Raw genomic sequence first — 25,737 nt, forward strand, 5'->3', positions numbered from 1 at the left:
ATGAAAGCAGTTCACATGAAATTCAACTAGGTAATATCAAAGACTAAGTTTATTAGTTGTGAAATGTAGTAGGAAATTGACGGAATACTTTAGGAGACCTGCTTCAAAGAGGAATTTGAATGATATTTTGATTTCTTTATTAAAAGGGTTACTAGACCATTCATTAGTACATAAATCGCACTGTACCTTTTGTGGTGATGATTCATATTATTTTCTTTTAATCATCAAATATTCAACTAATGATGTATATTGTAACTTAACCATTCCATTCTGGGAGGGACATTTGCAAAGAGACTGACAAGTGGATGCCTCATTTTGAAAAGGAATTTATAGATTTTTTTTTTAATTTTTGATTTTCTAGATGATGGTGTTGATACTCAAAGTGGAACAAAGAAAGAAGATCTGAATGACAAAGAGAAAAAAGATGAAGAAGAAACTCCTGCACCTGCATGTAGGGCCAAGTCAATCCTAGAGAGCTGGGTATGGGGCAAGCAACCAGGTATTATGAACTGAGATTCTGGTACTTTGAAAAGCTTGATCTGGCACTTCTTTTCTAGATACCATAGATGGATTTTTTTTTTGTTGTTATGGAATTTTAAAAAATTTAACTTAAAATTTTTAAATTTTAAAATTTAATAATTTCAAAAAACTCTACATAATAAAATTTAACATTTCAGCCATTTTTATGTATACAGTTCAGTTCAGGGACATTAAACGTGTTCACATTTATTTTGTTATCACCACCAGCACCCATTTCCAGAACCTTTCATCTTCCCAAACTGAAACTCGGTACTCATTAAATGGTAACTCCTCTTTCGTCTCTACTCTCGGCCCCTGGAGACCACAATTTTACCTTCTGTCTTTAGGATTTTGACTAGTCTAGTTACCTGGTGTAAGTGTAATCATACAGTATTTGTCCTTTTATGTCTTGCTTATTTCATTATTTAGCATAATGTCTTCAAGGCTCATCTATGTTGTTGTATGTGTCAGAATTTCCTTCCTTTTAAAGACTGTATAGTATTCCATTATATGTATATATTGCATTTTGTTTATTCATTCATCCATAGATGGGCATTCCACCTTTTAGTGATTTTGAATAGTGCTGCTATGAGTATAAGTATACACAAGTTCTGCTTTCAATTATTTGTGTATATACCCAGGAATAGAATTGCTGGATCATGTGGTAGTTCTCTATTTAATTTTTTTGAGGACCTGGCAAACTTTTCCACAGTGGCTACACCATTTTATATCCCTCCCAGCAACATATGATTGATGCTATTTCTCTGTGTCCTCATCATCATTTGGTGTTGTCACTTTTTAAAAAATTTTAGCCATTCTGTTAGGTGTGTGGTGATATCTTATTGTGGTTTTAATTTGCAGTATCCTGTGGCTGTTTACCATCTGTGTCTCTTCAGTGGAATACCTGTTCATGTCTTTTGCCCATTTTCTAGTTAGATTTTTCTTTTTCTTTATGCTCTCCTGTTTTTGCAGTTCTGCATATATTCCAGATATTAGTCCTTTTTCTTATATGTGATTTTCCAAATAATTTCTCTCAGTTCATAGCTTATCATTTCATCCTTTCAGCAGTGTTTTAAGTGCAGTAAAAGTTTTAAAATTTTGATCAAGTTTAATGTGGATTTTGCTTCTTCTTCTCCCCCTTCTTATTCTTCTTCTTCCTCCCCTTCCTCTGCTTCTTCCTCTTCCTCCTCTTTGCCTAGCCCTAGAGCCTGAAGATTTTCCCCTATGTTTTTTCCTAAAAGTTTTGTAGTTTTATGTTTTACATATATGTTCCGGTTCCATTTGAGTTAAATTTTGTGTGCAATGTGAGGTTTAGGTCAAGTTTTTTTGTTTTTTGTTTGCTTATAATAACTAATTGCTCCAGCACCATTTTTTGAAAAGGCTAACTTTCTACCATTGAATTTCTTCTGCACCTTTGTCAAGAATAAGTTGGGTATACTTGTGTCATCTATTTCTCTTTTCTATTCTACTAATCCAAGTGTGTATCTCTATGCCCACACCACATTCTTTATTACTGTATCTAAGTCTTGAAATCAGGTAGACTGGTTCTTCACATTTTCTTCTTCTTTTTTCATACTGTTCTAGCAATTCTAGTTCCTTTGCCTTTCTATATAAATTGTTAAATTAAAAAAATTATTAAATAATTTTTGGATAATTTAATACCCGTGTGTTCATTGCTAGTATATAGAAAAACAATTTACTTCTATATGTTTATCTTGTGTCCTGCAACTTTGCTGAATTGACTAGGAAATTTTTTTTGGATTTTCTACATAGACAATCAGTTTTATTTCTCCCTTTTCAACCTATGTGCCTTCTATTACATTTTTTTTGCCTTGTTGTTCTGGCTAGAACTTCTTTACTATGTTTTGTAAGAGTGGTGAGAATAACCTTACTTTATTCCTGATCTTAGGGGGAAAACATTCAGTCTTTCCATTGTTAAGTATAATGTTAGCATAAGTTTTTGTAGATGCTTTTTATAAAGGTGAGGAAGTTCCTATCTATTCCAGTTTCCTGGGAGGTTTTATCATGAGTGAGTGTTGAACTTTGTCAAATGCTTTTTCTACCTCACTTGATTTGTCATGTGATTTTTTTTCCCCATTTAGTTTATTAATATGAAGGATCTGATTTTTAACTGTTCAACCAGCTTTACAATCCTGGAATAAACACCACTTGGTGGTGATGTATAATTCTTTTTATATATTGCTTAATTCCACTTACTGATATTTTGATAAGGATTTTGTGCCTGTAGTCATGAGAGCAATATTCTGTAATTTTTTTTGTCCTGTCTCTGGTTTTGATATCATGTTAATACTAGTCTCTTAAAATGAATTGTGAGGTATTTCCTTTTCTATTTTCCCGAAGAGATTGTTTAGAATCTGTGTTAATTCTGTTTTAATATTTGGTAACATTCTCCAGTGAAGCAGTCTGGACCTTGTGATTTCCTTTTTGGGATTTTTAAGATTATGAATTCAGTTTTCTAAATAGTTGTATGGCAACTTAAATGATCTGTTTCATATTTGCCGAGTTGAGATAGTTTGTATTTTTTGAGGAATCTCAAAGTTGTGTAAGTTGTCTAATTTATATGTGTAGAGTTGTTCCCTAGTAGCTTCTAATTATATGTAGATCCTGTTTCTTTCTTGATATTGGTAATTTATGTTTATTCTCTTTTTGTGTTTTGTCAGTCCTGCTTAGAGGTGTGACAGTTCTATTGATCTTTTGAAAGAACCAGTTCTTTGTCTCATTGATTTTTCTCTATTGTTTTTTACATTTTCATTCTCATTGTTCTGCTTTTAATTATTTCCATCTTTCTGCTTACTTGTTGGTTTATTTTGTTAGTTTTTTCCTAGGTTTCTGAGATGGGAGCTTATATTTATTGATTTGGAAGTTTCCCATTTTTCAAATGACCCATTTAGTACTATGCATTTCTCTCATGATTGCTTTAGCTTTTTTCCCCACACATTTTGATGTATTCTATTTGCATTTTAATTCAGGTCAGTATATTTTTCATTTCCCTCCCTCTTTGACCCATGGGTTATTTAAGAGTGTGTTGTTTAGTTCCCAAGAGTTTGGCGATTTTCCCAGTATTTTTCTGTTACTGATTTCTAGTTTCTTTCCATTGTTTTGGAGAACATACTCTGTATGCTTTCACTTCTTTTAAATTTGTTGAGGTTTGTATTGTGCCCAGGATATGATCTGTTTTGATATTTGCTGTGAATGATTATGTATTCAGCTGTTGGCTGGCGTGTTCTAAATGTTGATTAGATGTTGGTTGTGGTGTTTTTGTGTTCTTTCCTATCCTTGCTGATTTTCTGTCTCCTTGTTCTGTCAGATGTTGAGAGAAATATTGAGGTCTCCAACTCTAAGACTGTATAAATAGGTTTTTTGTTTGTTTTTTGTTTTTTTGGTCACATCTTTTGCAGTTTGGTGCATGCACATTTAGAATTGTTATGCCTTATTGGTGGATTGACCATTTTCTTATTTTTTAATGTTGCTCTATATTCCTGGTAATTATCTTTGCTCTGACATCTACTTTATTTAATATACCCATTCTTGCTTTCCTTTGATTACTGTTTGCATGCTTTTTGTTTTTTCTATCCATTTACTTTTTTTTTTTTTTTAAAGTAGGCTCCACACCCAGCATGGAACCCAATATAAGGCTTGAAACTCATGACCCTGAGATCAAGACCTGAGCTGAGCTCAAGAGTCAGATGCTTAACTGACTGAGCCACCCAGGCGCCCCTCTATGCATTTACTTTTTTTTTTTTTTTTAAGATTTTATTTATTTATTTGACAGAGATAGAGACAGCCAACGAGAGAGGGAACACAAGCAGGGGGAGTGGGAAAGGAAGAAGCAGGCTCATAGTGGAAGAGCCTGATGTGGGGCTCAATCCCGTAACGCCGGGATCACGCCCTGAGCCGAAGGCAGACGCTTTAACCGCTGTGCCACCCAGGCGCCCCTATGCATTTACTTTTAATCTGCCTATTTGAAGTCACTTTCTTGTAGATATAATAGAGTTATGTTTTTTGTCCACTCTACCAGTGGCTGTCTTTTAATCGGCATATTTAGACTTTGCATTGAATTTCATGTAATTATTGATAAATTAGAGTTTTAAGACTGTTTTATATATTTTCTGTTTGCTCTGTTTTTTCATTTTTGTTTTGTTTGTATTGCTCCCTGTGCTTTACTTCACCATTTTTAGAATTCCATTTTGATTAATCTGTAGTGTTTTTGAGTTTATTTTTTGGTGTAGTCTTTTTAGTGATTTGTCTAATATATTATACATACATAACAAGCACAGTTTCCTGGTTGTGTCATTTAACCAGTTTGGTTGAGATATAGAAACCTTACTTCCCTTTATGTCCCTTTATCCTTTTCTGCTCATATGATTGCCTTAAATATTTTTGTTGCATGTATTTATAACCACATTTAGCAATATTATAATTTTTGGTTGAAACTTCAGACATAATTTAGAAAAAAGTCAAGAGATGAAGAAAAGCCTGTTGTATTTACCCTTATGTTACTTATAGTGTTCTTCCTTCCTGAGCTCCAAGGTTTTCCTTTTATTGTTGCCAATCTGTTTAGAGAACTTCCTTTAGCCATTCTTTTAGTGTAGGTCTGCTGATGATATATTTTCTTAGTTTTCCTTCATTTGAGAATGTTTGATTTTCCTTTCATTCCTGAAGGACATTTTTGCTAGATTTTAGATTCTAGGTTGTTGATGATTCTTTTTTTTTTCATCACTTCAAAAATATTTTGTTGCTTTCAGCTGTCCTCCATGGTTTCTGATGAAAAATTTGCTGTTACGTGAATTGTGAGAGTGGACATCTTGTCTTGTTCCTGATTTTTGGAGGAAAGCTTCCACCTTTTCAGTGTTAAGTCAGTGTTAGCTGTGGGCTTGTCATATATGGCCTTTATTATCTTGAAGTATGTTCCCTCTGTACCTGCTTTGTTGAGAGCTTTTGTCTTAAATGGATGTTGAATTTTGTCAGATGCTTTTTCTGCATCTGTTGAAATTATCATATGATTTTTATTTTTCATTTTGTTGATGTATATTATGTTGATTGATTTGTGGGTATTGAACTGTCCTTGCATCCCTGGGAATAAATCCCAGTTGATCATATTGACAAAATCAGTTTGCTAATATTTTGCTGAGGGTTTTGGTGTGTATGTTCTTTAGGGAAATTGGGCTGTAACTATTTTTTTTTCTTGCTGTGTCCTTATCTTGCTTTGATATCAGTAATTCTGGTCTCATAAAATGAATTAGGAAGTGTTCTTTCCTCCTTAGTTTTTTGGAAGAGTCTGAGAAGGGTTGGTATTCATTCTTCTTTGAATGTTTGGCAGAATTCACCAGTGAAGCCATCTGTTTCTGGATTTTTTTTTTTTTTTTAGATTTTATTTATTTATTTGATGGAGAGCAAGTGCACAAATGGGGAGCAGCAGGCAGAAGGAGAGGGAGAAGCAGGCTCCCCACTGAGCAAGGAGCCTGATGTGGGGCTCTATCCCAGGACCCTGGGATCATGACCTGAGCTGAAGGCAGATGCTTAACCGACTGAGCCACCTGGAGGGGGAGGTTTTTATTACTGATTAAATCTTTTCATATTTTCTGTTTCTTTCTTATTCAGTCTTGGAAAGTTGTATGTTTCTAGGAATTTGTCCATTTCTTCTGGGTTGTACAGTTTGTTGGTGTATAATTGTTCATAGTAGTTTCTTACAATCTTTTGTATTTCTGTAGTATTGGTTGTAGCATCTGTTCTTTCATTTCTGATTTTATTTCTTTTTTTTCTTTTCTTGGTGACTTTAGCTACCTGTTTGTCAATTTTTTTTTGACAGTTCTTGGTTTCATTGATATTTTCTATTGTCTTTTTATTATCTATTTCATTATTCTTTGATCTTTGTTTTTTTCCTTCCTTCTACTAACTCTACCCTTAACTTGTTCTTTTTGTAGTTCCTTGAGGTGTAAAGTTAGTTTATTTGAGATGTATCTTGTTTCTTGATGTAGGCATTTATCATTATGACTTTCCCTTTTAGAACTGCTTTTGCTATATCCCATAAGTTTTGGTATGCTATATTTTTCTTTTCATTTGTCTCAAGGTATTTTCTGACTTCTGTTGATTTCTTGGTTGACGCATTGGTTGCCAAGTAGCATGTTGTTTAATCTCCACGTATTTGTGAATTTTCCAGTTTTCTTGTAATTGATCTCTAGTTTCATACTATTGTGGTCGGAAAAGGTGCTTGATGTGATTTCAGTCTTCTTAAATTTATTAAGACTTTTCTTGTGGTCCAATATATGATCTCTCCTGGAGAATTTCCATGTTGACATGAGAAGAAAGTATATTTTGTTGTTTTTGCTGTATATATCTGTTAAGTCCATCTGGTCTGATACATAGTTTAAGGTGATATTTCCTTATTGATTTTATGGTTAGATCATCTATTCATTGATGAAAGTAGAATGTTAAAGTCCCCTGCTGTAACTGTACTGATATTTTTTTCCTCCCTTTAGGTTTGTTAAGATGTGCTTTATATATTTATTTGTTCCTATGTTGGGTGCATAAATATTTGTAAATATTATGTCTTCTGTTGGGTGGACTTTTTTAAATCATTTTTTATCATTATGTAATGCTTTTCTTTTTCTTTGGCTTTTATACAGTCTTTATTTTAAGTCTGTTTTGTCTGATACAAGTATAGCTACGCCCACTTTGCTTTGGTTGTCATTTGCATGGAATATCTTTTTTCATCCCTTCACTTTTAGTCTGTGTCCTTATGTCTGAAGGTGAATCTCTTGTAGGCAGCATATAGATGGATCTTGGTTTTTTAATCTATTCAGCCCTTCCATCTTTTAATTGGAGAATTTTCTGTATTTATATGTACACTGATTATTGGTAGGTTTGTGCTTATTGCCATTTTGTTAATTGTTTTCGGGCTGATTTGTAGTTCCTTTGCTTTTTTCTCTTTCCTCCTTTGTGGTTTGATGGCATTCTTTATTATTATGCTTAGATTTCTTTATCATTATCTTTTATGTATCTGCTATAGGTTTTTGTTTTATGGTTAGCATGAGCCTTACATATATATATATATATATATATATATATATTTAAAATAATTTTTATTTTGTTATATTAGTCACCATACAGTACATCCCCAGTTTTTTTTAGTTTTTTTTAATTTTTATTTTTTATTTTTATTTTTTTAATAATTTTTATTTTGTTAGTCTCCATACAGTACATCCCCAGTTTTTGATGCAATGTTCCATGATTCATTATTTGCATATAACACCCAGTGCACCATGCAATATGTGCCCTCCTTAATACCCATCACCGACCTATCCCAATCCCCCACCCCCCTCCCCTCTGAAGCCCTCAGTTTGTTTCCCAGAGTCCACAGTCTCTCATGGTTCATTCCCCCTTCTGTTTACCCCCCCTTCATTCTTCCCTTCCTTCTCCTACCGATCTTCCTATTTCTTATGTTCCATAAATGAGTGAAACCATATGATATATATTTATTACAGTCTATTTTAAGTTGATAACAGCATATGTTTGAAAGCATTCTAAAACTTTAAATTTTTACCCTCACCCCCATGCTTTATGTTCTGATGTCATAATTTACATTTTTTTATCTTGTGTATCTCTTAGTTATTGTAGTTGTAGTTATTTTTCTAATCTTGTCTTTTAACCTTTATGCTAGGTTTGTAAATGATTAATCACTTACCTTTACTATATATTTATCTTGCCAGTGAGATTTGTACTTGCATATGTTTTCTTGTTACTAAATAGTTCCCTTTCTTTTCCAGAAAAGGGGTTCTCATCCGTGCCTTCTTGATGGACAACCAAAAAACTGGCATTTGGTGTTTATCTTTGCCCCTCAAGTCTCGGGGATTAGCAGCTTTATAGACAAGGGCAGTCCTGATCGTAAACCTACTGCATTTGCACAAAACAGTGCAGTTTGTCTATCCCTGCCTGCTTTAAGTCCTAGTGCTCACTTCTCTTCCTTAGTAATAAATGCTGTTTGTGGCATTTTTTTCCCCCCAGAATAGGACACTTTAATCTGCATTAAAAACCTGTGCAGGATGTATTCTTTCTCCTCAGTGACTTTCTGCATGGCATCTGGGAACTTGTCTACTTCCTCTTGATTGGCAGAAGCTGCTTCTCCTGTTGACATTTTTATTTTTTTTAAGGTTTTATTTATTTCTTTGACAGAGAGAGAGACAGCCAGCGAGAGAGGAAACACAAGCAGGGGGAGTGGGAGAGGAAGAAGCAGGCTCCCAGCGGAGGAGCCTGATGTGGGGCTCGATCCCAGAACACCGGGATCACGCCCTGAGCCGAAGGCAGACACTTAACGACTGAGCCACCCAGGCGCCCCTCCTGTTGACATTTTTTAAGTCAAATCTTTTTCTGAAATTACCAAACTTACTGACATTAAATTCTCCAGCTTTTGATCTTCACCTTCCTTTTGCTTTAGGTTGTCATCATATAATGACTTCACTTTTTCTCAAATCACATTAGAGTCTCTATAGGTATTCCTTTCTTATAGCAATCCTGCACCCGCATAAAAGCTGCATTTTCAATACTACATAAAAAGGTATTTCACAGAAAGTACAGTGTTTTTGTGTCTGCTGGTGTGACTGTTGCGTCAGCTTCATGAATTTCCTCTTCTTTTTTTATCATTGGTTCTTATACCGGATTCATTTATCTTGAAGTGGCAGGCAACCACAGCTGTAGACCTCCATCTATAGTATTTATCAAACAATTCAACCTTTTCTTGTAAGGTCATGACTTTTCTCTGCCTCTTGGGTGCATGTCCGGCATCATCAGTGGCACTATGTATGCATCCCATGGTGTTATTCAAGGTTTACAGTATTCCACTAAACACAATGAAAGATATATGAGAACTAGTAGAGATCACTTTTAACTGTAATACACAATTTACTGGACACAACTACTCATGTGGAGATGATTAGCATCTAGTGGTATTTTAAGTGGATACTTGCAACACTTGAGCTCACTGCAATAGCAACAGGAGTGGTTATGAAATTATTACAGTAGTACATTACATTAAGTTTGTACTATGGTTAATTTTATGCTGTTATGATTTAATACTGCATCTTTAGGGTTGTTTACATTTCTTTCAACCTTATAGAGGCTGTAAGTATTTTTATGTATAAGTGTTGATAAATTTTAACTTTATAATAGATTTTATGGTAGTAAGTCATAAAATAGACTAGTAGTTACATATATTTTGTGCGTTCATGACATACCTCACTTTTAAATTTTTTTGATATTTCTAGGCTTTGTGATTTGTGAGTTTTTTCAAATTGTTGCAAATCTCCATAAATTTTCCAATATATTTATTGAAAAAAATGTGTGTATAAGTGGACCTGTGTAGCTTAAGACTGTGTTGTTTAAGGGTCAGCTGTAATTATTTTATCTTCTTCCAAAATATTCCAGTAAGTGTATTACCTTTCACGAATCCTGTATGCTGGGCAATTTTTTTGAAACATTTTTATTTTGAGTTTGGTTATGTAACATAAATACAATGGATAGAATTTTTCTGTGTGTAAGAAATGTGCTGCTGAGAAGTATTGACTTTATAATTTTGTGTTAAAAGCTTTAACAGAGTATTTTACAGAGGCAGCATACAGTGGTGGCTAAGAGTTGTCTGTCTCGTGTGCCGTAATCCTCTGGGTCACCTTGGGCAAATTCTCTGTGCCTCAGTTTCCTGCTCCTTAAAATCTATGTACAATATTACCTCTTGATGATGTGTAAGGTGCTTAAAACCATTTATTGGCACATATTAAGTACTCAGGTGTTACATATTATTGCTATTATCCATTTTATCAACATTGTAACAAACTATAGGCAAGATATTGAGAGGTTGGATATTTTCTTCTCCTGTTTTCTAGATGTGAATGAATTGAAAGAATGTCTTTCTGTGTTGGTTAAAGAGCAGCAAGCTCTGGCCATCCAGTCAGCCACTACTACCCTTTCAGCCCTAAGACTCAAGCAGAGGCTGGTCATCTTGGAACGATATTTCATTGCCTTGAATAGAACTGTTTTCCAGGAGAATGTCAAAGTTAAGTGGAAAAGCAGCAGCATTTCTTTGCCTCCTATGGACAAAAAAAGGTAATAATATGGAATCTTGCTACCAGCAAAATAGAAAACGCAGGCTGTTTTGTTTAGGAAAGTTTAAGTACAACTTGCAGTATAGTCCCATTTTTCATTTTATGATATTTTGTTCTTGCTTTCCCTTTTTGTATGTTTCATATAATCTAGAGAATGGCTTTGCTAATTTGCTCAGATTAACAGACTATGCTTCATGATCCGTGCCATTATTTTAAAACCCTTTTCTGTTAGTGACTGTGGAAGCCAGCGATGGTGTAGGTAAGCATGTCTAGATTTTTGAAAACGGGGTCTGAATATTACATTCTTTTTGTTTTGTTTTATTTTGCTACTGGATGGAGAATAGTCAGATCATGATATTTAGTGCCTGGCTAGTTTAGATGCCTTTTTTCTTCTTCCTAATGTGATTTTCTTACTCTTTTATATAAGAGATTCTTTCAGGTATATTGTTTTTAATATATTGGTATAAATCAGCAGATTTTCTGAGACATTAACTAGAATGCTTAAGGCTTGTATAAAGTTTTATTTTTCCAAAATGTAGCTGTCTATCACAGTTTTGTTCTCAGAAGGCTTGACTAAAAGATTTCTAGATATAACTCATACTTTATGTAGCAAGAAGAGTTGGTTTTATTTGTAATGTAATACTGACTTTTATTCCCTATAGAGCACATGGAAGTACAGGGGCAGAAAGAAGCAGGGGGCAAAAAACCTTATCATCTTGTTACCTGGAGACAAGAACGGCTAAATGTAGCACATTTCATATTTTTTTTCCTTCTTAAATCTAGTTGAAATCACATTACATGTCCTATATTTGATAGTAGTTTTAAGATAAACTAAGTGACAGAGGATTCCTACCCATGTGGTGATAGCGAGCAGCACAGTCCTTTCTTTCCTTCTTGTCTGGAAAGTGAGTGGTCCTTTGTGGTGATCATTGATCAGAGAGGGATTCTGCATATGAGGGTGGTAGATTCTAAGACTCTCTAAGCGCTCGTGTGTGTTTGTTGAATGAGACTGAATTCTCTAAGATGCGGAAGTGGCCGAGATCCCAACCGATTTTTCTCTGTGTTTTTTTCTTTGTGGTGACATGACTGTTGATGGATTAATTGGAGTCTGCCTTTCACTAAATCAAATTCCTAGAATTAAAAAAATATGTATTTTGAGATAACTGTGGTTCACATGGAGTTGTAAGAAATACTACAGATTCCTTATACCCTTTACCTACTTTCCCCCAGTGGTAGCCACTTGCAAAACTGTGGTATACTATCACAATGAAGATACTGACTTTGGTACAGATTACCTCTCTCACTCAGATTTCCTTAGTTTTACATGTTCTCAGCTCTGTGTGTGCATGCATGTATGCTTGTGTTTCCATATGATTTTATCAGAGGTGTGGATTTCTGTTACCACTGCCACAGTTAGAGTACAGGACAAGGAGCCTTTTTATACCACACTCATCTCCTTTCCCCTCCCCTCTGCCTTATCCTCTGGTGGCCCCTAATCTGTTCTTCATGTCTTTTATGTAACCTTGGCTTTTTTTCAGTCAGCATTATCTCCTTGAGATTTTTCCAACTAGTTGCATGTATCATCATAGTATAGTAGAATTCTATGACATGGATGAACTAATTTTGTTTGACCATTTATCAACTGAAAGGTTATTCAGTTATTTACAATTTTTGAGTATTATGAATAAAGCTGCAATGAATATTTGTGCACAAGTTTTTGTGTGAACCTCTTTCATTTCTCTGGAATAAATGCCCTGGAGTTCAGTTCTTATGTCTTATGTTTAGGTTTGTAGGACATTGCTATACTGTTTCCAGAATAGCTGTACAATTTTACAGTCTCATCAGCGAGTATTAGTGGTTTAGTTTCTCCACATCCTTGTCAGCATTTGGTGTTGTTACTTCTTTGTTTTAGTTATTCTGTTAGATGTATAGTGATATCTTCTAAATTTTTGTAGATTTCTTTTCCTCATTTCTCAACTTACTGGATAGTGGTGGGTTTTACTAACTAGCAATGGTTTGGATAGTTGACTGGTGTGGATGGGTATCAGTCCAATCTATTTTTTTTTTTTTTTTGAGTATCTGTAAAACAGAGTGTGACTTAGTGAAGATTTAGCAGTCCTTACACTGTACAGGTGTAGGACTGTTGGGCTCTTTCTCTAGGGCCAAGGTTACAACTGCCTGAGGGGAACCCCAGTTTCATGTATCTCCTGAAGCAGTTTTCTCCTGGTGAGGGCTCCTCCTACCTCATCTGAATAGACTCAGCATGTGTGCTTTCTGTTTTAAAGACTGCTGTATTTCTCATTCAGAAATAAAGTTTAAATTTCCTTATTCCCGTCTCCCAGGCACTCAGTCCCCTTATTAGAGGCAGTCATAATTAAGGTCTTTTGTGTCTCCTCATGAGCTCCCCTCCTAAGCTCAAGATTCATAGATGTGCATACTAGCTGTCTCTCTGGGGTCCCCACATTCTTCACTGCTAATTTTACTTGACGCTGTATCTTGGGATGATCATTCTATATCATTATCCATTTTTTTTTTAAAGATTTTACTTATTTATCTGACAGAGAGAGAGAGCACGAACAGGGGGAGGGGCAGAGGGAGAAGAAGGCTCTCCGCTGAGCAGGGAGCCCGAAGCAGGGCTCCATCCCAGGGCCCTGGGATCATGACCTGAGCCGAAGGCAGACAGTTAACTGACTGAGGCACCCAGGTGTCCCTCATTACCCATTTTTAATAGCATTTCCCCCTGATTGTGAAAGCAAATTTTAGTAAGTTTGAAGAATATGGTACATAATAGAAATACTCAACAGTGTAAAGTTGAAAATAAAATGACTTGCTAAGCATGATTGAGTTTATATTGTATACTTTTTACATTATTGTTTTTTTTTAGAATGATATTTATGGTATGCCATTTGTATAACTTCTTTAAACATGCATATCTCATTAACTTTACAATATAAGTAGTAAAAAACTTAAAAGATGCATGAGAATGATAAGCACTAAATTCAGGAGAGGGTAAGCTCAGCAGGATGGGGGCAAAAGAGAATAGGACAGATACATGGGTCTCCACCCCTGGTCATCCCATATACCTAAAAGAATCCAAAGCAAATACAGATTGCATAGCTCTGTGTGCAGTCCTAGGCATTGTTGTATTGTTATTTGTGTGTTCCGGAACTGCCTTTTCTTTACTACATGACCTTTAACCTCCCATTTATGTATTTATCTGTTTATTTTCTGTTTACCAGAGAAAGGAGGAAACTTCCTTTACAAAGGACATTTGATAAAAGTTTTTATATATGAAACTAAAAGTCACACATTGTCATCCTGCTGTCTGAAGAAATCTGTTGATCACATTTTTGTACAGATCCTTCAATGTTACTTACTTTATTTTAGTATTTGCACATTCCTCTGACTGACCAGTTATCACAACTCCTGTGTGTGTTGTCCACAGTTCCCGGCCCACAGGCAAAGGAGTGGAAGGACTTGCAAGAGTTGGATCCCGAGCAGCTCTCTCCTTTGCCTTTGCCTTCTTACGCAGGGCCTGGCGGTCAGGTATGTGGGGCCAGAGTGTTCTGTTTCCCCACATCTGGAGAATTGGGTTGTCTTCTCAGTTCTGCCACCACATGTCCTTGGGCTGATCCCATATGCTCTCTCTGTGCCTCATTATTCTTTTTTGTAGAATGAGGGACTTCGGTCTGTTTGATTTTTCAGGACTGTTCTCTTAAAAAAAAAAAAGAAAGAAAGAAAGAAAAAATATGTATATGCATACATTCCAGGTAAACCACTGCAGTGTGCATCACTGCTGATTTATTTTCTAGAACAAGAAGTTAGAATTTCACAGGGGAGAGTCCTAAAATAAAAAACTGACTTTGGGGCACTTGTATTAAATTTTAATCTCTTGAGTTTTTAGAGTATCTCGTTGAGAGGAAAGTGAGGGATTAGAAATGTGACAGTGGCATCCTCTTACATGGTGGGGTAGAAGGCCCCTCTGGGAAAGTGGGGAGGGCTTTACTTGTCAGTGCTGCCTGAGGAGTGGGTACCCTCCTCTGATGTGTGTGTGTGCCCAGGGGAGGATGCGGATCTCTGCAGCGAGCTGTTGCAGGAGTCCTTGGATGCCTTGAGAGCCCTGCCTGAGGCTTCACTTTTCGATGAGAGCACGGTGTCCTCTGTGTGGCTGGAGGTTGTAGAGAGAGCAACCAGGTTCCTCAGATCTGTCGTGACAGGGTGAGTTCTTTCTTTTCACATTTTACTACATGAATGGTTCTAACAAGTCAAAGTCTCGTCTTAACCTTCTTCTCTTTAGAGCAGAAGGTTTTTGGTATGTGTTTCCAGCCTGTCCTCAGCTCTCTGATTCTAGATCTTGGTTTTTAGATTTTCAAATATTTGCTTTTGATATTCTAATTAGACCCAGGAAGCTATCATATTGAATCAGGTGGAAAATGAAAGATGCTTTTGTAATGTATTTTTTTCAGATATTTTATGATTTGGGAATTTGTCATTCATAAAGTGTTTGAGCACCTACTGTGGGCCTCTCAGTGAGAATGTGGATGCTACCATTCTGAGTGATGGGTGTGGTCTTAATAGACAATGTGGGATTAAACAACTACTCAAGATCAAAATGTTTAAACCTGCATCTATTTATTAGTGTAAAAAATTTTTTGAATGTTAATTATTTTTCGGTAAGGAAAGCCATTGAACTCTGGTCTTGGGTGCTATGTATTTTTGTTAAGAGTTTTTAAGTTTAAAGAAAATGTATGTACTGAAGACATAATTCAGCAGCAAGGACATAATTAAAGGAAAAGTGAGTGTTTTCTCATTCCTTTGCCCTTGGTCACTGTTGTGCCCCTTCCAGTATGCAGGGACACCTGTGGTCTCTATGCCAACAGGCTGTGAGTTAGGCTCTCTAGCCTGCTGATGAAGGCATTGCAACAAGGTTTAGGGCTGGGGGCCCTGAAAATAGGCTTGGAATTACAGTTGATCCTTGAACAATATGGGGATTAGGGGTGCCAGTCCCCACACAGGTGAAAATCCACATATAATATTTGATTCCCCCCAAACGAAACTAACAGCATACTGTGGACCTGAAGTTTGACTGGTAACCTGAAGAGTGGATTAACACATATTTGATGTTGTATCTACTATTTACTGTATTCTTGTACTACCTAACTTTTTCTTAAAATTTTTGGTATTTCTGGGCTACATGGTTCATCTATGAGTTTTTTCAAATTATTGCAAATCTCCAAAAAATTTTTCAATATATTTATTGAAAAAAATCTGTGTATAAGTGAACCTGTACAATTCAAACTCGTTCAAGAGTTACCTGTAATTTCAAAATTCAACTGTAATGGTGATGTTGGAAGCTCCTCCCTTCTCCATCTTGGGTTAAGAAGACTTGTTATTTATTATTGGGGAAAAGTTAAAATATTTCTTTGATCAGAGATAAAGATAAGCATAGACATTTTGCCTGTATATGCTGGGTGGTTTTAGAAGTTGATGTTTCTCCATTTCCATAGAGGGATGTGGGTATTCTAATAGCCATACATGTCATTGAAAGTGGAAACATATCTAAACATTTTTCTACTCATGATTTGAATAATGATAAAAATAATTTTAGGTTATGGAAACTGGAATGTGTTTTCTAATGTAGTCATCTTACAGTATCTGAATTAATTCTTTCAATAAGAACATATTTTACAAATTAGTTGTATGCTTTAAAATCTCTTGTTAAACTTGATTATAAATATTAAAAAATATACATGCTCTCTTTACTTTGTTCTTGCATCTACTGCTTTCATTTCAGGGATGTTCATGGAACACCTGGTACCAAAGGGCCGGGAAGCATCCCCCTGCAGGACCAGCACCTGGCCCTGGCCATCCTGTTAGAGCTGGCTGTGCAGAGAGGCACACTGAGGTGAGGGGTGCCTCAGGCTGGGAGCATTTCAGGGAAATGTATCTGAACATCTGTTTCATTTTATGGCATTTCATTGAGTCATTTGTGATTGTAGAAAACATGTGGTGTTCGTCTATAATCAAAGAACCACATCCCAGGACTTTCTCTTTTTTCAAACCTGGGTACACTTAGGTTTTCTTCACTTCCTTTTATGTTCAACTTTCTAGTAGTCTAGGTGCTGTTTTTTTTTTCTTTTAATTTTCCTCAAATAATGATTTTTATTTTATTAATTCAGGTCCTAAAAGTTCCCTTTAGAAAGTGCTCTTTGAGGGGTGCCTGGGTGGCTTAGTCGGCTAAGGGTCTGAGGTCATGAGTTCAAGCCCCGTGTTGGGCTCTGTGCTGGGTGTGGAGCCTACTTGAAAAAAGAAAAAGTGCTGTGTGAATTTCATAACTGATTTTGTATTTCTTATCCTCAGAAAGTGGATATCTTGTGCTAAAATCTTGGCATAGATTCAGTGATTTTACTGCCAAGAATTGTTTTCATGGTATTATTTTAGTGGTATCCTTTCATATATAAAGTATTTCTGCTATTTTAGTTAGCTAACCTGCTTTTATTTTTGACAGACTATGGCAATAAAAGCTAATCTGTTTTTACTAGAGAATAAAGATATTTTCTCTTTCAGCCAAATGTTATCTGCCATCCTGTTGTTGCTTCAACTGTGGGACAGTGGGACACAGGAAACTGACAATGAGCGGTCCGCCCAGGGCACCAGCGCCCCCCTTCTCCCTTTGCTGCAAAGATTCCAGAGCATCATCTGCAGTAAAGATGCCCCTCATACAGAGGATGACACTCATGTAAGTATCATAACAAGATTTTGCATTTAAGTAGCTGACTTGATTCTGTTATCCTAAGAGAGTTAAGTTAGACTTTTATAAACTAGACCAGAGTGCCTGTCTGTGGCAGTAGTTGTCTCGAGGGGAGAGAGTGAGTCAGATGTGGGACAGGTGTGGGATGTCATGGGGTGAGTTTCAGTTGATACGGTAGAGTATCACACAAGCACCGTGGCCTCTGTGTGTGTGTTCTGGATTGTGTGTACTTAGTAAGAAGAATGTATTTCTTTACATGTATCAACTTGTACTTTTAGAGACATTCCTCTGCTGCTTTTTGACCACGCAGTTTTCTTTCTGCTGAACTGGAGCCATTGAACCCTTCCTGTTTGTGGGTTTAGTGCTTGTATGTTTCTAGCAGCCTGGAAACTTGGTTTGGCTGTGCTTTGGCTGTGATGGGGAGTGAGTTTAAGATGCTGTGGAAGATGTAAGGAAGGCATGCTCATCTCTGTGAAGGAGTGAGTTAGTAGAGGCATGAAAATGGATAAAAATTCTGATGATATTTCAGGAACAAAATGTGAGAGTCAAGCAGGTCCTTATGGACACTTACAGTGATAATGTGGGGAGGCAGCACAAGGACTTGAGGCTCATCTTTTGTGGGATGGAGTGTGTGTCTGGTTCAGAGGATGTGCTTTACCATGAGGTCATGTAGTTGCCTAGTGGTTAATGTCTATTTGTTTCGACCCTGCCTAGAGAAGTCAGGTAACTCTTCTTCTTCCATATTCTTCCATATGCCATTTATGGAGAAGACCTCAGATTAGTGAGTGCCAGCTACATTGGAGCACAGAGCTAAGTCTGACATGCACGCTTTTTTTTTTTTTTAAAGATTTATTTATTTATTTATGATAGAGAGCATGTGTGCCCATGGTGGGTGGGGGGGGCAGAGGGAGAGGGAGAGAGTCTCAAGCAGACTCCCCAGTGAGGGCAGAGCCCAATGGGGGACTCGATCTCACAACCCCGAGATTATGACCTGAGCTGAAGTAAAAATTTGTTTTGTTTTGTTTTAAAGATTTTATTTGTTTATTTGACAGAGAGAGAGAGAGCCAGCGAGAGAGGGAACACAAGTAGGGGGAATGGGAAAGGAAGAAGCAGGCTCCCAGCAGAGCAGGCAGCCCGATGCGGGGCTCGATCCCAGGACCCTGGGATCACGCCCAGAGCTGAAGGCAGACGCTTAACGACTGAGCCACCCAGGTGCCCCTGAAATCAAAATTTGGACCCTTAACTGACTGAGCTACTCAGGTGCCCCTGACATGCACACTTTTGAATACATATTAGAAAAAGAGCACTGAAAATAGTGGCTTACTTTGTTGGCCCTTCCTATATGTGGGGCATTGTGTGGAACATGTCACCTAAGTCATCACTGTGTTTAGTTCTAGAAATAGTGAGGCTGGTGGCAGAGGAGGACTGCCTGGGTCCTGGGTCTAAACTGCTTCTTTTTAGAGGTACAAGTTTGACATTGTAGGTCTTTTCTGGAAAGGCAGTCATTCCATTATAAAGTTAATTTTTCTGTCACTTGGCAGTCTTTAATGGGAATAAGGCTATTCTGCCTTTAGAAGAATTAAATTTGTTACTCAATGTGTAAGTAACATTAGGCTTTCTCCAGGGTGGATGGTATGTAGGTTAAAATAAGTGGTTTTGGTTTTCAGTTTTCAAAGCCAGTTTGAGGTACAGTGCTGTGTTCCTAGGAAGCTTGCTCTGTATTGTGAGGGCTGTTGGAGGGGTGAGCCTGGCTGGGCCGTGTCATTGACTTGTGTGGAGTATGCATGTGCAAATGTGCAGGCACCGCCGTGTGTAGTTTTACAGCAAGTGTGTAAACACCTGGATGTGTAGTGTTACTGTATCAGCAGCACTTCTCATTTGATAGCCAAAAGGAGTAGATTTATAGATAATGCATAACTGTGACTACCAAAATATAAAGAGTGATTAAGGGCTGTGTTCCTCTAATTTTTCCACCATTCTCAAGAAGCCTGTTTACTTTTCTTCTGTAGCTTCTTTCTGGTCCTCTGAGTCCCAATGAGAGTTTCCTGAGGTACCTTACTCTTCCACAAGACAATGAGCTTGCCATTGATTTAAGACAAACTGCGGTTGTTGTCATGGCCCATTTAGACCGTCTGGCTACTCCCTGTATGCCACCTCTGTGTAGCTCACCAACATCTCATAAGGTAGGTGAAATAGCAGTGTTTGTTCTTTGTATATTCTACAGTTAGTAGCACTCCTGGGTTCTCACTCTGTGCCAGTATGGAGACTCACTTTCTCTGGTATTGGGGGTGGAGCTGGTTACAGCTTTTAAACACGTATACGCTTTAAAGTGTTGTCAGTAATCAGAGTGAATGATGAGCAAGCTGAGGTGCACAGGGGTTTAGGACCCAATCCAGTGTCCCAGGTTCCAGATTCCAGGAGATGTGTCCCCAGAGAGCTCTCCATCATCCAAACAACCACATGCCATCCTGCCTTCCTCGGGGAGGTTCAGGTGTCTTTTTTGTACACTAGGAGCTCAGACCTTGGGCTGTCTTGACGCTGCGCAGAGCAGTGACAACACTGATCTACATTTGTGAAGAGCCTGCCAGTGCAGCCCAGCTGAGGACTTCACACACACGGTTGCACCTGACCGTCACAGCACTGTCCCACTGTACTGATGAGAAGCCTGCCGTTTGGAGTCACACAGAATAATCCTGGATTTGAATCCAGGTTTTTCTAACTTTTTATTTTTAACATGATTTATATTTATTTCATTTTACAGTCATTTTTTCCCCAAATAAATATATTCACATGATTCAAAAATCAAAATTAAGTGCAAAGACACTGTTACTTTCTCCTCCCTGTCCCCTCAGCCATCTGGTTTTGCGCTTGCTGCTTTTCACTTTTCTAGTCTCTTACGTATCCTTTCAATATCTCTGATATTAGTATTAGTGGTAGCATGTCGTTGCTTGTTTTTTTCACTACACAGTATATACTGAGAACTTTCTCTATTAGTAAACAGAACTTCTTTCTTTATTTTAAAGCAACTCAGTTTTCCATGTATGGATAAATTGTGATTTTTTTGGTGGACACTGTGTTGCCAGAAGTTTGCTATGAAATGCTGCTGCAGTGACTAGCCTTGTTCATTTGTTCTGTTCGCGCATATGCGTGTGCCAGTGGTGATGGACCTGGTATGGGTGGACACATTCGCTGATTATTACAAAATTGCTCCCATATAACTTGATCCTTCTCATCCACGCCGACAGTAGAATACTGGTCTTGCAGCCTCATGCTTAGGCTTTCGTGTTTCTTCCTGTTATGACAAAAATGGTAACCTGATACAGTCTGAGCATTTTAAAATATGTTTAAGGTCTACTTATATTACTTTTTAATGGTTTCTGTTAAAACGAAATGTTGTGTTCCGTTTCTTCATCTTACCTGTTAACTGAGGTAATACGGAATGTTGTGACTTATTTTGATGTTTTAGATTGGCTCATTTCTTTATGTGCTTTGTTTTTATCCTCTGGTATCTCAGTGTTACTCTTAGCATAAATTTTTCTTTCTTTTGAGTAAGAAAAAAATACTCTTGCCACCATAAAGAAAATGTTTACTTACTTTGTTATCTTACAGGGATCATTGCAAGAGGTCATAGGATGGGGGTTAATAGGATGGAAATACTATGCCAATGTGATTGGTCCAATTCAGTGTGAAGGACTTGCCAACCTGGGGGTCACGCAGATCGCCTGTGCAGAGAAGCGCTTCCTGATCTTGTCGAGGAATGGCCGGGTGTACACGCAGGCCTACAACAGTGACACGCTGGTGGGTGTTCTGGGGCCCAGATCACTTCCCTTGGTGGGCACTTTTCTACTACAGGTGCTACAGAATTCTAGTCTTTAAGTCATTTGATTTCTGAAGATTTAGAAACATCTGTTCATTGTATTTTATTAATCTTACTTAATGGTATTAAATGATTAAAATCATTATTGTCAAAATTTAGGGGCAGAATTTCTTAGTTGTTCAGATCAGGAACTCCTTACAGTAACATGCATTGTCCATCATGATTCCCATTTGTAAACTAATTTTCCATGTGTAAACTCAGTATACTTTGGGGGCCAGATAGTAACAGATGAAGGAATTGGGCCTTGTTGGGGGGGGGATAGAGTATCTTTCTGTTAAAGGAAGGTGCTTTTCACCTTGAGTTGTGAATTTCCATTGTGTGGAGGTGGCCTAGTCATGTCACAGAGCACTTGGAGGCTGTCCACTCTTCTGTTGGTAGTGGACAGGGCACCTGGGCGATTGGATGGCAGCCTCCAAAAGCTCATGTTCTTTCAGTTCGAGGAGAGTTTGTTAAAATGAAATGCATAATTGAGAAGAGTCATGCTGTTTTCATTGTCTTTGGACTGCTTACTAATTTTCTTCCTATTTTTACCCTTTTAGGCCCCACAGCTGGTCCAGGGTCTTGCCTCCAGAAACATTATAAAGATTGCTGCCCATTCTGATGGTCACCACTACCTGGCTCTGGCAGCCACGGGAGAGGTGTACTCCTGGGGTTGTGGGGATGGTGGACGACTGGGCCATGGGGATACTGTGTACGTATGGTCGATTCTTATAATTGACATGCTTTCCCTTTGAGTTGCTGTATCCAAATAGGATGGAAAAGAAAAGTATGGCTGGTTGCTTTCCAGCAGCTCTGACATGTAGGGCTAGGGTGGAAAAGGCTATCAAGATATGTCAGCCCCTGGGTAATTCTATGGGAATTCTGCCCCATAGCACAGAGGATGACATCAGTTGACCTTCCTCTTCTTTTCTCCCAGATTCAAAGCTTCTAGCTTTTGCTATTCCTGTTTTAACTACACATAGCAACACCCCACACTGTGGAGTGTCCTAAAGCAAATCCGACACTCCTTGTTTCATCATTCGCAAATACTTCAGCATGTCTCTATCAGATAAGATCCTCCTTTCCTTAAGCCATTCCATTTTCATAGGTACAAAACTCAGTAATTTCTTAATGTCCTATTTTGTGGAAACTTTTGATTATTGTGAGAGAGCAGGAATAAAACAAAATGGTTGTTCTAAATGCAGGGTTGTAAAAATGGAGAGTTCCCACAACTGCCACAGAGTGGTGGGAACCCTTTTATATGTTGCTGGCTTCAGTGGGGAACCTGGTAGAGAAAAACTTTGGCCTTAGATTAAAATTGAAGATGCAACGCCACTTCAAGGGAGTTAGAGGCATGAACAGCAGAGTTGAGAGGCGTCTGGCCCCTTCTCACTGGGATGGGGTGGAGATGGACATCCCTGGGTAGAATCTCAAACCGTGAAAGAAGCTGAGCAATGTGTATTGTGTGTTAGCATTCAGCAGAAATATTCCAAACTTGACAGTGCTGTGAGGGATTCAGACACATGTGGTAGAATGATTGTGAAAAACAAAGGAATGCTAATTATAGAATTTAGAATTGTTGTTATTCTCAGACTAAAGGGGGTCAGATGGGTGAGGCACATAAGACTTGAAAGGATGGAGATACAGGCTGGAGACATTAGTTTTTTGCTTCCTTTATGTTATTTGTAGTACTAAGTTACAAAAAACTAGTAATAAAATAATACTCAGTTGAGATTAGGGTGCTAGATGCTAGATTAAGTAACTTGTCCATTGCTCGAGAAATTGAGGGAAGGAAAAGAGATCAGTGAAGATGATAGGAGTTGGAGGGAAACTTTGGGGGATTGAAACTTACAGGAGGGAGAAGTGGTATCAGAGTTGGGTTGTTCAGCTCTCCCTGTGCCTATATGTGCCCATGCTTTTGTGTGCATTTATTTATTTTGCAGAATAGTGGGTCACAAAATCAGTAAACCATGTCTTTGGAGAAGGTAGAGTTGGGTGTTGCCTATTGGTACTCATTTTCTGGATTATAAGCATAGGGCATTTTGCTAGTTTTGAAAGTGAAGAGCCAACTACTAAGACTTCTACCTAATTAATCCTTATGCTTCCTACTTTTCGTTTGTAAAATGTAGATTGGGTATGATTAGTAAAGCTTGCTCCTTCATTCCTTCCTCATTTATTTAACAAATGTGTCAGTTTTAACCATCTGTATGAGGTTTACAAATCCATTTGTTTTAAGAGTACAATTTGATGAATTTCAGCAAATGCATGCAGTTAGGGAACCACCACAACTGAGAGAACATTTCTGATGCCCCTGCTACTTTCTTGGATCTTTTTGCAATCAACCCCTGCTCTCTACTTCCAGTTCCTGATCTGCCCTCTGTCAGTACATGATATTTTGTTTCTGGCTAGAAACAAAGTTCTAGCAGAGTTCCTGATCTTCAGCCAAGTTGTTGGGTATGTCAGCAGTTGCTTTGTCCCTATTGCTGAGCGGTCTATAGATGGGTCACTGTTTTGGACCACTATGAACAAAGCTGCTCTAGACTTGATTGTACGAGTCTTTAACAAACCTGTTTTGATATTCCTGCTGGATGCCATGCTTGGCATTGGGTGCCCAGTAAACAATCATGGAAGTGTTGGATGTTTGAATTCTATGTTCCTTAATTATTTCATAAGGCGCCTGAAAGGCCAAACTGTCTTGGCACTCTGTTAGTTTATTCAGATAGCTATTTTCTTTGCTAACACTAATAGGATGTGTAGAAGGACATTCACATTTGTTTCCTTTCTCTCAACAGGCCTTTGGAAGAGCCTAAGGTGATATCTGCTTTCTCTGGAAAACAGGCTGGGAAACATGTGGTACACATCGCATGTGGAAGCACATATAGTGCGGCCATCACTGCCGAGGGGGAGCTGTATACCTGGGGCCGAGGGAACTACGGCCGACTAGGCCACGGTACATTTGCTCTGAGCCAGCTCGAGTATGCAGTGGGAGGTTGCCTCTTTTGAGGATCTTACAATAACGATTTGTCCTATCTGTTTGAAGGCTCCAGTGAAGATGAGGCCATCCCAATGCTGGTAGCTGGGCTTAAAGGATTGAAGGTCATTGATGTGGCGTGCGGGAGCGGGGATGCTCAAACCCTGGCCGTGACGGAGAATGGTACGCAGTGCTTATGCTGCCTGGGCAGGTCCTCAGGATGAGGAGTGCCGCTTTCCTTGAGGGAGTGAGCTTTGGAGTAGAGTGTATCTCATGTGGCTGCCCTGTTGTCCATCTTTAAGTGATATGCACCTCATGGTCCGTGGCAGAGGTTAAGAAGTTATAGGACTTTTGGGGTGCCTGGGTGGCTCAGTCGTTAAGCATCTGCCTTCGGGTCAGGGCGTGATCCCGGCGTTCTGGGATCGAGCCCCACGTCAGGCTCCTCCGCTGGGAGCCTGCTTCTTCCTCTCCCACTCCCCCTGCTTGTGTTCCCTCTCTCGCTGCCTGTCTCTCTCTTTGTCAAATAAATAAAATCTTTAAAAAAAAAATGAAGTTATAGGACTTTTAACTTCTCTTACCCACAGCCAGAGACAGCTGATTAGCAACTATATCCTCCCTATTTGGGCATTTTATTTTTAAATAAAAAATGAGAGTTACAGTGGAATAATTGACATTCTGAATTATTTTTGGTTATTATTATTTTATTTCCTAATGTTCAGCTACCTTTGATTCTCTGTGGAAATCCTGCTTAGTCTGTGGATTCTAGTATGATGCTACATTGTTGGCTTGTTTTTAATTTTACTTTTGTATTTGTGTTCATTACTTGAGATTGTACTCATTTTGCTTTTCTTTTGAGGGTACATTTAGCAGGTTTGATGGTTAGAATCTTACGGATTTTTAAAAACTATTTATTTGTTAATATTGTGGGGGTCTGTCAGAATCAGCTGGGAAGCCTCCCTGTCTGCCCTCCTGCAGAAGTTGAATGGCAGATTGGGAACTGACTTATTTCTGGGGATCTCTTTCTTTTTTTAAAAAAATTATTTATTTATTTATTAGTTTCAGAGGTGGAATGTAGTGATTCATCAGTTGCATATAATACCCAGTGCTCATTACATCAAGTGCCCTCCTTAATGCCCATCACCCAGTTACTCCAACCTCCCCACCCACCTCCCCTCTGGCAACCCTCAGTTTGTTTCCTATAATTAAGACTCTTTTACTGTTTGTCTCCCTCTCTGATTTCCTCTTATATTTTCTTCCCTTTGCTATGTTCATCTGTTTTGTTTCTTAAATTCCACATATGAGTGAAATCATCTGATATTTGTCCTTCTCTGACTGACTTATTTTGCTTAGTGTAATACCCTCAAGTTCCAGTCACATCATTGCAAATGGCAAGATTTCATTCTTTTTGATCCAGAGTAATATTGCATTGCATATATATACCACATCTTCTTTATCCATTCATCTCTCGATGGACATAAGGGCTTATTCCGTAGTTTGGCTATTTGTGGATGTTGCTGCTATAAAC

The 25,737-nt window shown here is 37.9% G+C and overlaps 1 protein-coding gene across 5 annotated transcripts in view; it reads left to right on the forward strand.

The window, feature by feature from the left end:
- Positions 1–25,737, forward strand: part of HERC2 (HECT and RLD domain containing E3 ubiquitin protein ligase 2) — a 237,594-nt gene that overhangs the window by 35,224 nt on the left and 176,633 nt on the right. For all 5 annotated transcript variants that reach the window (XM_026510286.4, XM_026510288.4, XM_026510289.4 and 2 more), the window contains exons 4-14: positions 362–499; positions 10,416–10,635; positions 14,080–14,180; positions 14,696–14,852; positions 16,429–16,539; positions 17,202–17,373; positions 19,395–19,568; positions 20,995–21,183; positions 21,802–21,953; positions 24,034–24,191; positions 24,282–24,395. In XM_026510286.4, the coding sequence (XP_026366071.1) occupies positions 362–499; positions 10,416–10,635; positions 14,080–14,180; positions 14,696–14,852; positions 16,429–16,539; positions 17,202–17,373; positions 19,395–19,568; positions 20,995–21,183; positions 21,802–21,953; positions 24,034–24,191; positions 24,282–24,395 (1,686 nt within the window). The remainder of the gene's footprint in view (positions 1–361; positions 500–10,415; positions 10,636–14,079; positions 14,181–14,695; positions 14,853–16,428; positions 16,540–17,201; positions 17,374–19,394; positions 19,569–20,994; positions 21,184–21,801; positions 21,954–24,033; positions 24,192–24,281; positions 24,396–25,737) is intronic.

This window comes from Ursus arctos, unplaced genomic scaffold, assembly GCF_023065955.2.
Source record: "Ursus arctos isolate Adak ecotype North America unplaced genomic scaffold, UrsArc2.0 scaffold_28, whole genome shotgun sequence".
Classification (NCBI taxonomy): Eukaryota; Metazoa; Chordata; class Mammalia; order Carnivora; family Ursidae; genus Ursus; species Ursus arctos.